We start from the raw sequence: 17,081 nt of genomic DNA on the forward strand, positions 1-17,081 counted from the left end.
CAACCCACTGCGCCACCACGCCCCCTGTGAATAAATAATTGGGGTAAATAATTTAATGGGTAAATCATGATCAAGCCCAGATAAGCCTTGACACAGCCACTACTCCTGTACTGTACGTAAATGGTTGTGTCCCTTTAAAAAAAAAAAAAAAAAACTGTAGGAAGGTGATCAGGAATCATCTATTTGAGTTTTTTTTGCACCTACTCGTGTGATGAACATCAGTGCATAAAGTGGAAAGAAACAAACTAAGTTTGCTTAAGAATTATGTCTGCATCTGTGTCTCTTTCTCCTAATGTAGTGCACAAATTGTATTTCTCTGAGATGTACGTCACTTTGGAGAAGAGTGTCTGCTAAGTGAATACATGCAAATGTATGTAAATGATTGCAAGTCGCTTTGGAAAAAGCATCAGATAAATGTAACTGTTTTCGAAACGAGTCCTGAATGACACACTTGAGAGTTTGCATCTGGTTTAGATTTTTGTGTATCTTTTTCCCTCTTTAAACCTGATGCTGAAAGGTATCAGCATCAGCCATCTGAGCATCCATTCCGCAAGACAGTGCATTGCAACATAACCCAGAAGAACAAGTTTGTTTCCGCATATGCTAAGTGGAATCGCGGCAAACTGTAGCCTAACCCGGCAACACAGGGGGTAAGGCCGGAGAGGACACACCCAGGACGGGTCGCTGGTCCATTGCAAGGCACCCCAAACTGGACTCGAACCCCAGACCTGCCAGGGAGCGGGACCCGGCCAAGCCCGCTGCGTTGCTGCACCACCCCACCCCCCTCTGCTTATGCAAAGTCACACGGTATTCCCACGCGAGATGCTGTGCTGTTATGTTACGGGTTAGTGCGCTCAATGGGAAACTGCTGGGGAAAGGTGTGGTGGAATCCCGAACAGAGGAGATTAGTCTTCAGACAGGGGCATAGTCATCTTACCAGAGAAGAACTGCTGAACATTCGGCAGTACACACCACCCAACTTTTTACTGGTTTTCGACTACTCTGACATTTTGCTGGACATCGTAGTCTCTCCTGGGGGGTGCGGTGGCGCAGTGGGTTGGACCGCAGTCCTGCTGTCCAGGGGGTCTGGGGTTCGAGTCCTGCTTGGGGTGCCTTGCGATGGACTGGCGTCCCGTCCTGGGTGTGTCCCCTCCGGCCTTACACCCTATGTTGCCGGGTTGGGCTCTGGTTCGCCGCGATTCCGCTTGGCATATGCAGTTTCAGACAGTGTGTGGGTGGTATGTAAGTACATACAAATGGTATTAGATTGAGTGGAATTCAACATTAACTTCTTTGTTCTGTCATAAACTAAGGTAAGAATGAATGTTGGTGAGTCAAATAACTCAAAGCAACCACTAGAGTACCTTCCACCTTAAATTCCATGTCACCATGTCATTTGTTTTTAGTTTGCCTGCAACTGATATCAGGTGATAGTCTGTCTTTAGCAGTATAGTACTGATTGAAAGTGTTGTTTTAAGAGCACTGCCTGACTTAAATTGCTACCTAGGTTTTACGCTTTCCATGAAGCTGCCAGCAGCTCCAGAGTCTATAAATGCATGTGTAATCAATTGACAAGCACCCCCCTCCCATGTTAGGACTATGGGAACTGTGAGCTGCGAGACTGACTGGAAGGGGTCACTCACCTTTGACTGTCATGCACGGGGGCCTCCTGTGACAGGCCGCTCAGGGCAGGTTGCTAAGTAGTGGTCAGCACCACCGCAGTAGAGGCAAAGGCCCTCTCAGAAGCGTTTCTGTCTTTCTGTGGAGGTCAGATGTCCTTGATCGACCTGCAAGGGCGTTGGGGCCTCCCTTGTGGCCGGCTGGGGATGTAGTGAATGTTCATGGGCCAGGTTGTCCAGGATGATCGCCTGCTGTATGAGTTGGTGCAGAAACCGGTCTTTCCTTCATGAGGTGAGCTGAGGATTCGTTGGTGGAGCAAGGGAGATCTGGTGGTGATCCAGAATATGGAAGTGAAGGTCACATCATCTAAGATCTTGGTTCTGTTTCCGGATGCAACGAACATCGGAGTGTCTTTAGAGTGTTTTTTAGGCATTTGATCACTGCTGGGTTCATGTTTCAGGCGGAATCTTCTGTCACGTGGAACTGAGGACGCAGGGATGGCTGGACCCAAGTGCAGGATCGTTTGTCAGGAACCAAGGGGATGTTCGAGCGAGTTCTCGTTGTCGGGGATGGGCAAAGAGGACGTAGTCAGGAGACAAGGCGAATGGTCAGAAGCTGGAGAATGAAGAATAGGAGCTAAGGACGAAGAAGACAAGGAGGAGATGGTTGTCTCAGTGAGATTCCACAAGTACAGAAGGGCTGAGGAGGGTCTTTTAAAGATGAGTGCTCTGATCACCGTTAGGTACTTGATTGTTGTCAGGTGCTGTCGATTGTGGTACAGGCGTGGATGTGACTGTTACATGTTTACTAATAGCAACCCTATGCATGCTGCTCCCCCTGGATTTACCAGCATCAACATCTTCAATTATTTCTACTCTAAAATTAAGAACATACAATGTCAGATATGGAAAATGACACGAATCAGTGAGAGTAATCAAGTCTTACTAATCCTCCCTTCTTCATCCTAACTTCTGCATAAAAAGTATTGATTTAGCTGTGCTGTACAGACAATTGATAATGCTTTTATAACACAAGTTTTTAAAGTTTTTGATTAGTCTCTCCCACTGTGGGTGTAGTTTTTGTTATCTGGTGGAAGAAAAAATTTTTTAAAAAATACTTCATTGAATCATTCTATGAAATTGTATGACTTAAGCATTAAATAATTTAATCATTTTAGAGGCTTTATTAAATCACAAAAGCTCAAAAAAAGTGATTGATAAGAATCCCTGAACTGTATTTCAGGGATAAATTTTTGTTTTCTCAGGAAAACATTTACAACTGAATGCACCTTGGCAAAAGTATATTCCAATACCTTCTATTTATTTGTGTAAGCTAAGCTTACACTAAGCTTAAACTAAGTCAGTAAAAATAACAGTTAAATCAGAATAGATAATCTTCATTTTATTGACTGAAAGCAGTTTATTATTCAGATCAAATAAGCACTTCCACAAGTCATTCATGCCTTGGGTGGGTGGGGCGGGGGGCACTGGTCTCGGAGGTATTATTAGTAACATACACAAGCACAGCAAGCCAAGACCATCTGTGGACAAACAGGCAGCAGGTCTTTTGCACTATTGCAGTCACACTGGGAATAAATTCTTTTAGGAATAAAAAAGTTTATATAAATAAAAGGCACCAATAAAACAAATGACTATCTGCTGCAAACTCTAATTTTGTTTCTTACATTCACTCATTTCATACGGGTTTCATAAAAGAAGTTTGTAAAGAAGTCACCAGTTCTTACAAAGACACACCCTTTCCCAATTCCACTGCTTTTCATCAATCACACATGAAGTCTGTTTCAGGAAAACCCTCAATTTCTCCAAATTCGCTGGTCTTGTTTTCACCATGGGTGAATGTCAGCTTGTATCTTAGACGCACCTTAGCCTGAAAGTACAGAACAAGGACTTCACATTGTCATTTTCTCCCTTCACACATATTTCAAGTGTTTACTGAAAAATGAACTTTGAAATTCAGTATTTCAAGAATAAAGCAGTAGATTTTTAAATTTGACCAAATTAATGTATAGTATCAATAATAAAAAAAAACAATAATGATAATAATCTGCAACATACAACATAATAGTTTCATGATAATAGTATATATAAACAGCAGTAAAGGAGACCTAAAAAGGAGTAGATGTATTTTGCACATGGGGGTGTGGTGGTGCAGTGGGTTGGACTGAGTCCTGCTCTCCAGTGGGTCTGGGGTTCGAGTCCTGCTTGGGGTGCCTTGCAGCGGACTGGCGTCCCGTCCTGGGTGTGTCCCCTCCCCCTCCGGCCTTACGCCCTGTGTTGCCGGGTAGGCTCCGGTTCCCCGTGACCCCGTATGGGACAAGTGGTTCAGAAAGTGTGTGTGTGTGTGTGTGTGTGTGTGTGTGTATTTTGCACAAGTGATCTTGGACATGTGGGACTTAATACTGGCTTTAAAGGTTATAAATTTTAAAGATTATAGATTTTCTCTGTGTTTACAAGGTAAGACAGGAATTTGGAAGGGTATGTAAGCAGAGGGGGGTGTGGTGGCGGCGCAGCGGGCTTGACTGGGTCCTGCTCTCTGACTGATCTGGGGTTCAAGTCCACCTTGAGGTGCCTTGCAATGGACTGGCATCCTGTCCTGGGTGTGTCCCCTCTGCCTCTACACTGTGTTGCTGGGTTGGGCTCTGGTTTGCCGCACATGCAGTTTCAGACTGTGTGTGTGTGTGTGTGTGTGTGTATGTAAGCACATACAAATGGTATTAGAGAGAGTGGAATTCAACATTAACTTGTTTGTTCTGTCATAGGGTAAGATAAGGATGAATGTGGGTGTGTCAGATAACTCAAAGGAACCACTTGCTCTAGCCATTACCGTACCATCCACTGCTTACTTTCACCTTAAATTCTATGTCATTTGTTTTTAGGTTGCCTGCAACTGATATCAGGTGGTGGCCTGTCTTTAGTAGTATAGTACTGACTGAAATAGTGCAGTTTTAAGAGCACTGCCTGACTTAAACTGCTGCCTAGGTTTTACACCTTCCATGATTTCATAGGAATGGGAGGCACGGGGGGTGCAGTGGCGCAGTGGTTTGAGTTCCACTTGGGGTGCCTTTGGATAGACTGGTGTCCCATCCTGGGTGTGTCCCTTCCCCCTCCAGCCTTACACCCTGTGTTGCCAGGTTAGGCTCTGGCTTGCCGCAACCTCGTATGAGGCAAGCGGCTTGTGTGTGTGTGATTTCATAGGAAGCATGTTGAGAGCCACATTTACTCACTTTGAATGGGTTGGAGAGAAGCAGAACTTGAGAGATGGCAACTGGAGGTAGGAGAGGATTGTAGGCTGGAAGCTCTGACCTTGTGGCTGACTGTAGCTTCACAGTCATGTTCTAGGGGATAGGGTTTTGAGAAATGAAAAACTCCTTTGTTTCAATCTGACACATTTATTCATTTAGCAGACACTCTTCTCCAAAAGGACTTACTATGTTAAAGTAACAATTATTCACCCATTTATATAGCAGGGGAATTTTACACAAACAATTTTAGGGTAAGTACCTTCCTTAACGTTACTGCAGCCAGCAGTGGGGATCAAACCCACAACTTCTGGATCCAAAGGTAGCAGCACTAATTACTATGCTACCAGCTGCCCCACAGATGCCTCTTACAATACAAATAAACAAGCTGTTGTATAAAAGGACTAATTATAAGACATTGTGATTATTTACCCCAGTAATGTAAGGATTTGTGTTGATGTATGGATGAGTGGCCTATTGTAAGTAGTGTATCTAGCAGTGCAAGTCACCTTGGTGAATAAGGTGTGTGGGCTGATAACACTACATAGAGTTTGTTGGAAGTCGCTTTGGAAAAAAGTGTCTGCTAAATAAATAAATGTAAATAACCAGTAATGATAAATGTAGTAATAAATTTAGAATTACTAAACATAACTGCTTTTCTCCAAAAGTCAAAATATGCACTGGTTCTTCATGTAACGAACACTGGAGTTACAAATTTTTGAAAATATGAATTGCCCAGTTGATTATTTTTAGCTGTATTGTAACTGTTTTGATTTATTTATTTAATATACTTTTTTTTTATTCTTCCAACTGTATATATAATTATACATATTTTTATTTTTATCTTGTATTTTTCCACTTGTTTTATATGTTTTTATATATATATATATATATATATATATATATATATATATATATATATATATATTTATTTTTATATTGCAAGTATTTTCAGACTTGTGTTCTGCTGCTGTAACATAATAATTTTTCCCTTGTGGGATCGATAAAGTCTTATCTATCTATCTATCTATCTATCTATTCATCTATCTATTCTTCACCATTCTATTTATCAAAATTTCTGTTTGCTGGGGAACAAAATGACCTACCTTTTGCCCCCTGACTTGAGGGGAGTGCATAAAAATAGCAAATTAAAAAATAATGGCTAAGGTGGAAAAAAAAAGGGCAAGAGTCATTACACAAATAAGGTACTTAATCTTAGAGAAATTCATAAATTCCAAGGATAGTTTGAACTGTTACCTTTGGAACAGCAGCCTGGAAAACAATGTTTTTGATAGCAATGGGAGAGGTGCTTAATATTGAGATCACCATAACAACCACATCTGGACATCCAGCAGGAGGGTCTTTTGCTTGGTGGAGCATAACACGGACCCCATCCTTGTCATAAACTTTGATAGGCGCAATGCTACCTGGTACACACAAACAGCAAAAGTCTTCACTGGGTATATGCGCTTCTAAAGCATCACCTGCTCCAAAGTTTTATTAGGTAAAGAGCCCTACATAAGATATTTATGCCACCATAAGCAACACAAACACATTCAAACCCATATCTCAGCACCCCTATCTTCCTGAATACTGTCAACAATGCAACATGCTTCAAATAGCTGCTAATAAATGCTTACAAATCTAACGCAACTTATGACAGAAATGTTTTATGCAAATCTCATCACAGATGGAGTTGAAATGGAATAGCATATTTAGAGCACTGAGATTTTCCTACTTTTGCCAGTAGGAATACAATACATCAAAGTCACAGCACCTGAAAAAAATACCAGGATTCAAGATGTCATTTCTTTTTCAACCATGTACATGTGGAGAGACTTACTAGGCTGTATAGACTCTAAAGGAACAAAGACACTGGATAAGGACGTATCATGACTTGGTGATTCTGACAGAATGGCTGGTTGATTCTGTATGTCAGTCAAAGGCAGCATAGGTTGAAGAACAGGCCTAATTAAAGAAAAAAGGCAACAAACAGCAAAATACAAAACAAAAAAAGAAAATACGTGAAACATAGAAGACTTCCTAATGCAATATTGGTTGCGATGTAAAATCATAGGTATTCACTACAGATACACAAACAAGTACTAGCTGTCAGTTGTTACCATTCCTTACCAGTTGTGCTGGGATGTTGGTGAGGAAGGATCTGGTGAAGATTTTTTCTTTGAGCCACTGCTACCATTCCCAGTGGATCCCTGAGTTCTGAGCACATTTTTCTCTGCCCTGTCCCACACCGTTTTCCCCATTGAGCAATCATCAGTGTTTCTCCAAGACTGAAGAGGATTTTAAGGAATAAACACTTCATTTCGGTGTACAAAAACCATAAATGCAGGAACTTTTAGAAAAAAAAGAAAGCCAAACAAACTAACCAAAGTCATTTTGTCATGGAGTGATTCAGAACTGTGACTCGTCATTTCCAGATCTTGATCATTTAATCCTACAAACGGGGAACAGATGAGTGAAATGCTTTACCAATATTACTACCAGCTGGCATACACCCATACTGAGAAATAGTATGTAGATTTATAAAGATTCTAAACCCAGTTAGAGAACCCACTCCCAGGATAAGCGGAAGCCACTTGTCTTGCTGGAAACCAGCGAAGATACCTTTGTTTAGACTTGTGTTATATACGTATATGTGTTCCCACTGTGTTTGCAGCACACTGACAACATTTGTGTAGCCTTTAACAGCTAAATGCACGTGACTCTATTTTTTAACGTTTTCTTCCATAGTGGAAGGGAAGAAAACAATTGAAAAATAAACATGTTTAGAAATTTTTAAGTTAAGAAGTCTGGACTCTGAGTTGGCCATTCCAGAACATGAATTTTCTTGTATATAAAGTATTCTGTTTTTGATTTAATCCAGTGTATTGGGTAATTTTCTTGTACATCACCCAACTTCCATTAAGCTGTGGGTGACAGATCACTATCCTGACATTCGCCTATAAATTTCTTGATACAATTTTGAATTCATTGGTCCTTCTATTGGGGGGTGCAATGGTGCAGCGGCGCAGCAGGCTTGGCCAGGTCCTGCTCCCTGGTAGGTCTGGGATTCAAGTCCTGCTTGGGGTGCCGTGTGACAGACTGGCGTTCTGCCCTGGGTATGTGTCGTTCCCCAGCCCTGAACCCTGTGTTGCTGGCCTATGCGCCAGCTTGCTGTGACCTCCCCACCCTGGGACAAGCAGCTTCAGACTGTGTGTGTTCCCTCTATAATAGCAAGCTGTCCAAGCTGTCAGCGCGAAATGGGAATACAGCAGGAAGGTGGAATCAGAGTTTAACTGCACTCAGGACGCACATAGGCTGTGGCAGGGAATCCAAACTTTAACAGATTATAAACCACAGACCCAAACATTGACAGGTGCCGCTGCGTCTCTCCCCGACGAACTGAACGCGTTTTATGGCCATTTCGAGCTTTCGAACAAAGACCCCCCAGTGCGAATCCCTATAGCACTGAATGACCCCAGTCTCAGCGTCTCTGTGGCACAAGTGAGAAAAACTTTCAGCCGAGGCAACATCTGCAAAGCTGCTGGTCCGGAAGGAATTTCAGGGAGAGTTTTAAAAACATGCAGTGAGCAAGTGGCTGCTGTCTTCACGGACATATTTAACACCGCCTTAAAAAGCTCAACTGTACCCACTTGCTTCAAAAACACCACCATCATCTCCGTTCCTAAGAAAAACAAAGTGAGCTGCCTTAATCACCATCGCCCAGTGGCACTGACCCCCATTGCAATGAAATGCTTTGAGAGGCTGGTGCTGGGACACATTAAGGACACCATCCCAGACACTCTGGACCCACTGCAGTTTGTCTACCGCCACAACAGATCCACTGAAGACGTAATATCACACACCCTTCACACTACTCTGGATCACCTGGACAATAAAAACTGCTATCCAAGGCTATTATTTGTGGACTACAGCTCGACATTTAACACTGTCATCCCAACCAAGCTGATCCACAAACTGCTAGGACTGGGACTGAGTGCCACATTGTGCCACATTGTGCAATTGGATCCTGGATTTCCTCACCAACAGACCCCAGCGTGTGCGGATTGGCAGTAATACCTCCTCCCCACTGACCCTCAACACTGGCACTCCACAGGGAAGCGTCCTGAGCCCGGTGCTTGTTCACACATGACTGTGCGGCCAGGCACAGGTCCAACACCATCATAAAGTTTGCTGATGATACCACCATTGTGGGTCTGATCAACAACGATGAGACAGCCTACAGAGAGGAAGTGAGGCTCCTGGCAGAGTGGTGCCAGGACAACAACCTGTCTCTCATTGTCAGTAAAACTAAGGAGCTGGTGATTGACTTCAGGAAACAGGATACGGTTCATGCACCCATCTACATAGGAGGGGACATTGCAGAGAGGGTCAACAGCTTCAGATTCCTAGGGGGTCACTGTGAGGGTATGGACGACAGATGGAGGTAGCAGTGGAGAAATTGAAGTAGTTGGACCAAAAAAAAAGAGATTTGTTTTTCTTTACTAAAAGGTGTTCTTCAAAACACATTAACCCCAGCCAAATACAAAACAAACATTAAGTTTCAAAGAACATGAGGCCTATTAGCCATGGGCTTAACCCCTTGCATCAACAGCAATGCATAGCTCTCCTATTTACTACATGAGAGTCTGTCTGCATAAGTCTGCATCAATTGGCAACCTCCACTAGTGACCTAATACAAACTTATATAGCAGTAACTCCGCCCTTCTGGCTACACCATAGCAGCATCAATTATTCCAAAGTACATTTCCCCAAAAATTACATCCAACATAAATACTAAAACATACAAACAATAAAAACATTTTCTACTATAAATATCCGTATGTTACAACTTATAAAAACATTTATCTCACACACACATTTTCAGAACCGCTTGTCCCATACGGGGTCGCGGGGGAACCGGAGCCTACCCGGCAACACAGGGCATAAGGCCAGAGGGGGAGGGGACATACCCAGGACGGGATGCCAGTCCATCACAAGGCACCCCAAGCGGGACTCAAACCCCAGACCCACCGGAGAGCAGGACTGTGGTCCAACCCACTGCGCCACCGCGCCACCGCACCCCTCAACATTTATCACATTACACAGTAAAACACCCTTTTCTAGTTGGTTGTGCCCAAGGACTCCCACCTAGAAATACCCCAAATGGCTCACTCCATCTGGTTTACAATACAAGGTCCCAAACACCACAGAATGCCAGATAGCTGAATGATAAGCAAAAAGTTTACAGAAATGATTTTTTTTAAACAATAAAATGCATTTATTTTTCACAACCAATTAGAAGTACTTGTCATACTTTGATGAAAGAAATGTTATTAGTTAATGAAAAACAGACAGATACCGGTAGGCCTTTCCCGGCACCCAATCTAGTTCAAACAGAAAGTGTTAAATGGAATACTGGACCAAAACAAGCAATGTAGCAGTACAAAGTGAAATGCATGTGAACAGGCAACAACAGCAACAAGGTTCAGCACTTCATTGATGGTATTTTGCCGGCATCTTACTGATTCCTTGCTACCAACTTGCCTGTCACAGCTCAGTCTGTGACAGTCACCCTCACTGCCAAACTCACATGGTCTGAGCACACAGCATCAACAATCAAAAAGGCCCATCAGTGTCTCCACTTCTTCAGGTGTCTGAAAAAAGCCAGGATGCCCACTACAGTCCTCACCACTTTGTACAGGTGTGCTGTGGAGTCCGTCCTCACAGGGTGTTACATCCTGGTGTGGCAGTTGCTCCATACAGGACAAAAAAGCTCTACAGAGGGTGGTCAAAACAGCTCAGGGAATCATCGGCACACAGCTACCAGCAGTCCAGGACACCTACACCACATGCTGCCTCAGAAAGATGATGCGCATCATGAAAGATCATAGTCACCCTGCACGGGCACTTTTCTCTTCTCTGCCATCTGCAAAGCAGCTCAGGTCTATTCGAACCCGCACTGCTAGGTACAGGAACAGCTTTTACCCCAGTGCTGTAAGAGTATACAACAATCACCAATGTGTCACCTTTACTAACTAGAGTTGGACTGCTCCTTCCAAGCACATTGGTAAATTACACTGTCACTTGAAGCATTCACATTCCTGCTCTCAGGTTCTGAGTTCTCTGGCTGTCTACTGGTATTACTGTTATTACTATTACTGTTATTTATTGTGGGGTGCGGTGGCGCAGTGGGTTGGACCACAGTCCTGCTCTCCGGTGGGTCTGGGGTTCAAGTCCCGCTTGGGGTGCCTTGCGACGGACTGGCGTCCCGTCCTGGGTGTGTCCCCTCCCCCTCCGGCCTTACGCCCTGTGTTACCGGGTAGGCTCCGGTTCCCCGTGACCCCGTATGGGACAAGCGGTTCTGAAAATGTGTGTGTGTGTGTGTTATTTATTGTCATTGCTATTAGCATTACTCACTGTCATTGTCATTGTTTTGTTTGTACAGTATTTGTATCGTCTCTGTCTTGTCCATAGTCTGTGGAGAAGCATTCAAGAAGAATTTCTTGATACTTGTACACGGTACTTGTACCTATGAAAATAAACTTGAAGCCCTGAGGCAGCAAATCAGCCCAAAACCATGATACTCCCCCTACCATGCTTCACAGTTTGGATGAGGTGTTGGTATGCAGTATTTTTTCCTACAAACATAGTGCTGTGGGTTTCTGCCAGAAAGTTTAACTTTTGTCTCATTACACCACAGAACATTCTCCCAGAAATGTTGTGAAACATCCAAGTGGTCTTTTGCAAACTTGAGATATCCAGGAATTTTTTTTGTGGGGAACAGTTGTTTCCTTCTATGAACACCATTTTTGCGTACTCGTTTTCTCACAGTAAACATAAACAGAGAGATTTCTCCAGGTCCTTTGTGGTTACCATAAGATTCTTGTTGGACATTGATCATTTTTCCATTTACAGTGTCACTAACTACACACACACACACACACACACACACACACACACACACACACATTGGCTGAAGCTGCTTGTCTTGAGTGGGGTTGCGGCAAGCTGGAGCCTAGCCCGGCAACACAGGGCGCAGGGCTGGAGGGGGAGGGGACACACCCAAGACGGGACGCCAGTCCATCGCAAGGCACCCCAACCGTGACTCAAGCTCCAGACCCACCAGAGAGCAGGCACAGGCCAAACCTGCTGCGCCACCGTGCCCCCCTTTTATCACTAACTAGGTAGCTCCAATTTCTAAGGTTTTTTAAAAGGTGGACATTTATCGTTCTCTCTGCATCTTCAAATGCCATATAAGTTATTACCTTTGTGTAGGGTTACTCCTTTACCACAGAGATCAACAAATGATAAAGAACCGTTCTGAGTAAAACATTGAACAAGTAGTAATGCAGATTACTGAAATTACGAACCTAAGGACATGAGCTGTTCATCCAATAAAGACAGGAGGCTGCTGTCAAGCACAGACCTAGATGGGGGGCTTACATCTGCCTGTCCAATATCCAGTGCTGAAAGGTCAATTAGATGGTATGTTTTTATATCCTTTTGGCTCGCAGGAGCTAGACAAAGTTAAAAAAAAAAAAGAAAAGGTTTTTTTAATAACAAGAATTACATTATTTTTGTCTCTACACTGTTATTCCAATATACAGTAGACTACGATTTGTGATTCATACTACTTTATTTTTATGTCATTTCACAGTAATTTTTATTTTTAAAACTGTTTCACTGAACCCTTAAAAATGTTTTCACTTTTCTAGATACTTTGTTACAGTGCTTAAAGAGAGTTTTCAAATATCAATTTACTGTAAAGTCTGCACCTCTACAGTTGTACAGTCTGAGTTAACTGCTGCAGAATACAACAGAACTATTTTTTTCATCAGTAAAGGAATTATTCAAAGAGTATTCAATGCTCGTTACCACAATATACTCAAACTTGCCTATGACAGAGAATGACTAACAAACTTCAGTACCTTTGCTACTGAAGAGTTCTTGTGAATCTGTCTCATTTGCTACTTTTCTTTGAGACTGTTCCTGATATAAATTAATAGCAGAAATCAACTTATCATTGGCTTGAAGGACTTCAGCTGAAAAAAAAAGAGGAAGAAGGTTAGAAAACAACCTAGTATTCTGAAAACTGCTGTTACTTTGCATTTTAAAGTTGGTTATGAAAGTGGAAGACTTAAAGTTAGAGATGTTAACTTCGTACCTAGAGCTGCATCGTCGTCAATTGTGTCACTTGCCAGGCGGAATAAAATGGGCCTCATCTTTTCACATCGCTCATACAAGCTCTACATTAATGCAAGAAAACAGAAATTTTACACATATACATAAGTAAGATTTAGCATACTTTTTTCTGAGTTTTGTTTCACTTTGTGTTGTGCCTCTGATGATTTAGTTGAAATATACCAAAGATAAAGTAGCCCCTGTCAGTTTTTTTTTACTTTTGAAAACCTCTGCTGGAAAGCTCTTGAGCATTACAGCAAATTAAGCTTTCAGATTTTCTAGATATGCAGTTCCAAATTCTTTTTACATAAACGCAAATTATAGCACCGAGTGATTTTACATTGTATGGAATCCTGTTATGTCAGGGGTGAGTGTACTTTTATGGAGTTGAGTGGTACAGGTTCCTTAACTTCAAAGAAGTAGTTGTCCATATCCCAAGTGTCTGTATACCAGGAGATGGGTGTAAACAAAGAAAACCATCTTCAAGAAACATCATCCTATAACCTACATCTAGGAGGTGATTCATTTGGATTTATGCATTTTGCAGATCCTTTTCTCCAAAACAACATACGGTTCCTAGCAAACAAAACTGCATTTTACCATCAGACAGAAAGCTTAGATATATAAATGTTTATTGAAGCATTGCTTATTTGTTCGAAACTGATTCTCTACCTTAGTCAAAAAGGTGTGAGGTGAGATTTAAGGTGTGAAATCAAAAACAGGAAAATTAAAACAGTCTTCATCCTTGCTCAGGTGACCAACCTTAATTTCCTCCTTGACTTCAGGAGATGTCACAGCCTTCCTGCACTTTTTCAGTAATTCTTTCAGTCGCTCTGTGGCATTTTCTACGTCTTCCACTGCAGATGTGCGCCTGTTTATTTTCTCCATCCTGTCCTGCTCCTGTTCCCGGAGGAAGATGATAAGTGACAGCCAGTCCTGCGCGAGTGTATGTATTTGTGTGTGTTTCTATTTCCTACACTATGAGTGCTATGATTCACCTTGCAAACTAAGTGTTCCTTTGTCTGTTGCCACAGCATAGTTTTTTTGGTAAACGTAGCTCATAATGAACACACAGCTACTGAAAAGCCAGATGCCCTCCCACTCACCTCCTTGATGGTGCTCTTGATCAGTAAGTTGGCAGCCTGTAAATCATCTGGGTTTTGGCTTTTCAGGAGTTGGTCCAACAACTACAAAGCAAAACATCTCCATTACTCAGTGACTGGGTCTCACTGAAATTAATAAAGAGTAATAAGGATGAATGTAATGTGGTACTTTAAAAAAATTAAATGAAATCTGCAATTGTAATGACAAGTGTAATACAAATTTAAATCAAATTAAATCATCACTGGCCTTGCATCAGGATAACTACCACTAAGGTTATATATGGATCTCTCAGTCATGACACTACAGCACTGTATGTATTTCTGCTATTTCTAAATCAGAGGTCACAGTCAACCACACTTCTGCATAATGACAAAAAACAAGGAACAAAGCATTGCTTTGATCTGAACAGAATCCACAGGGCCTTTTTTGTTCCTGGAGTTATGAATCCATGACCCCAGCACGCATTCATAACAGGCGTCCCCTAAAATGCACTCATGGGGTACAGATAATGTACATTTGTGAGGTCAGAAATTACCTCAAATATTTATGTTAGTTTATTTGTTTCCTTTTTTTGCTTTCTTTTTTTTTTTTTTTTTTTTTACAAAACCCACCCCTTAGAATGCAGTCTTTTTTGAATAACTGGAGTCTTTTTGACTCTAATGTCAAAGTGAGGTCAAAATGACAGACTTGATATTCCAACTAGAATACTCCTTTAACACTGTTGTTTACTGGCTCACAGTAAAACTGTAAAATTTCATGTTTAGCAACACTGAAATATAGAAATGTTGTTTATAAAAAATGCACAACATAGGCTCAAACATGAATCAAAATTGACTATACGTATTCTCACACACACACACACACATTTTCAGAACCGCTTGTCCCTTACGGGGTCACGGGGAACCGGAGCCTACCCGGCAACACAGGGCGTAAGGCCGGAGGGGGAAGGGGACACACCCAGGACGGGACGCCAGTCCGCCGCAAGGCACCCCAAGCGGGACTTGAACCCCAGACCCACCGGAGAGCAGGACTGCGGTCCAACCCACTGCGCCACCGCACCCCCTCCTATACGTATTCACAAATTGGCCAATTCTAGAAAAAAAAAATGTGTCAGAACTGCCATAATATAAAAGTGTATGTTTTAATATGCTAATTAGAAACTATCAACGCCAAGTACAACCAGAGAAATAGACAGTTATTCTTTAGGAGGGCATTCTATAATTTTGTTTTTGTCTATTGAAACATGAATGAATGAATAAAACACAACTTTCAAATTGTAGAATTGAATATAAAACCTTTTTTTGTGAAATATTAAGCATTCTTAACTTTTCATCCTATTCTTGAGTAAAAATCACCTTCAGAGTAATATTATGAGCTACAGTAACAGTATAGGTATTTTGGGGTACATTAGTACGGAGTTTAAAAAGATAATTGTTATAGCACAACATCATTCAGGTTGGTTTTTGATGTTTCAGGCTATTAAAAATACATAGTTTAATACAATTTTGGGAACAGAAAACAATGTTAAGCACACATTATAAACTTCAGTATTTAATTATACTTTATGTATTTCATTAAGAAACATCTGAAACTGCAAAAACAAACTTTACACTTGCTACTGAAGTACTGTTCATGAATTTTTACGCACAACTGTAGCACTGTATATTAACGAGGAAACATACATGATGATGTTAGTGATGATAGAACATCATAAGAATATCATAAGCTTAAATCTTTCATTATAGTTTAATTTCACTAAGAAACATTGCAAATAGCAAATTCTAATTTTACTCTGTTTTTTTTTGGGGGGGGGGGGGAGAAACATGCTGAGGTCAGAAAAGAACCCAAAAATGCATATTATTCATCTTGCTTGGTGTATTGCTATCACACATAGACTACTGCAACTCTTCTACAAAAAAGTCATTGCTCCCACCTAAATACCTATGGCTGGTATAGGTGACAATGGTCCACACTATCTGCTAATAGGTCTGCAAGTTGAATCTCACCTTTGTCTTGTCTTCATCATCAAAGATGGAGCCTGTAGCTCGTGGAGAAGGGGGCGGAATCGCAATTTCTCTGGGAAGCTTTGGGTCTTGCTTCACTATGCCTGCAAGATGTAACAGGCCAATGCAATGAGAGAGACTATGATATGATCTCCAAACAAAAGTCAACATGTAATGTTTTCATTTCTCAAGAACACTGATTTTTTTATTTAAAATAATTAAAATTTTATACATCCAAATGCAGGTCTTTGTGTTCAACATTTAAAAATAGCAAAAATAGAAAATATTGATGCTACCTTTGGGATATGTGTTTGATGTAGGTTAAAACCTGGGTTAGTCAGTGTGAAGTCTCTTCCTCTGCTAGCACAGTTTCCTCATGCTGTTCAAAAATGTGCGGCAGGTTATTTGACTTTAGCATTTGATTCAATGTGTGATGGACTGGCATCCCCTCCAGGGTGTATCCTGCTTTATACGATATGCTCCTGAAATCATTTAGACCACCATGACCCTGTACAGGATAAGCAGTAAATGATGGCTGGATGGATGGATGGAAAAAGGTACATTTTTATTTATCTGATAAGAATATTGTCAGATATTTCCCAATGAAATTTGAGAAAACTGATTGTAGTACAATCCTACCTTTTCAACATACAAAATAAACTCTTAGTTCAAAATTATCCAGATATTTTGGAATTTCTCAAAAGTGGCTTTTATCTAACCTCTCACTCAAAAGAGCCAAATCTGTACAGTTCTCTTAACTATTATGTGGTATTCCTGTATCAGCACTGAACTCTAAAACTGTAGAAATGGTACATGTGGTTGGTTAATAACAATAATGATAGTCAGCAGCTGCCAAATATCCGAAATGAGGAAGGACTTAAAAGCAGTGGGCCTGAGTACTCTGACAGGAC

General features: G+C 41.5%; 1 protein-coding gene across 2 annotated transcripts in view; it reads right to left on the reverse strand.

Annotated features, from left to right (window-relative positions):
• Positions 1 to 3,050: 3,050 nt before the first annotated feature.
• LOC108932980 (ADP-ribosylation factor-binding protein GGA3-like) overlaps positions 3,051 to 17,081 on the reverse strand; it is a 32,316-nt gene continuing 18,285 nt past the window's right edge. For both annotated transcript variants that reach the window (XM_018749747.2, XM_018749746.2), the window contains 12 exons: positions 16,174 to 16,274; positions 14,170 to 14,250; positions 13,826 to 13,963; positions 13,047 to 13,128; positions 12,811 to 12,924; positions 12,253 to 12,399; positions 7,267 to 7,334; positions 7,013 to 7,170; positions 6,723 to 6,847; positions 6,137 to 6,306; positions 4,865 to 4,975; positions 3,051 to 3,507 (listed from right to left, as the gene is read on the reverse strand). In XM_018749747.2, coding sequence (XP_018605263.1) covers positions 3,400 to 3,507; positions 4,865 to 4,975; positions 6,137 to 6,306; positions 6,723 to 6,847; positions 7,013 to 7,170; positions 7,267 to 7,334; positions 12,253 to 12,399; positions 12,811 to 12,924; positions 13,047 to 13,128; positions 13,826 to 13,963; positions 14,170 to 14,250; positions 16,174 to 16,274 — 1,403 coding nt within the window. In that variant the 3' untranslated portion in view covers positions 3,051 to 3,399. The remainder of the gene's footprint in view (positions 3,508 to 4,864; positions 4,976 to 6,136; positions 6,307 to 6,722; positions 6,848 to 7,012; positions 7,171 to 7,266; positions 7,335 to 12,252; positions 12,400 to 12,810; positions 12,925 to 13,046; positions 13,129 to 13,825; positions 13,964 to 14,169; positions 14,251 to 16,173; positions 16,275 to 17,081) is intronic.

Source organism: Scleropages formosus, chromosome 5 (assembly GCF_900964775.1).
Source record: "Scleropages formosus chromosome 5, fSclFor1.1, whole genome shotgun sequence".
In the NCBI taxonomy this organism is placed as follows: Eukaryota; Metazoa; Chordata; class Actinopteri; order Osteoglossiformes; family Osteoglossidae; genus Scleropages; species Scleropages formosus.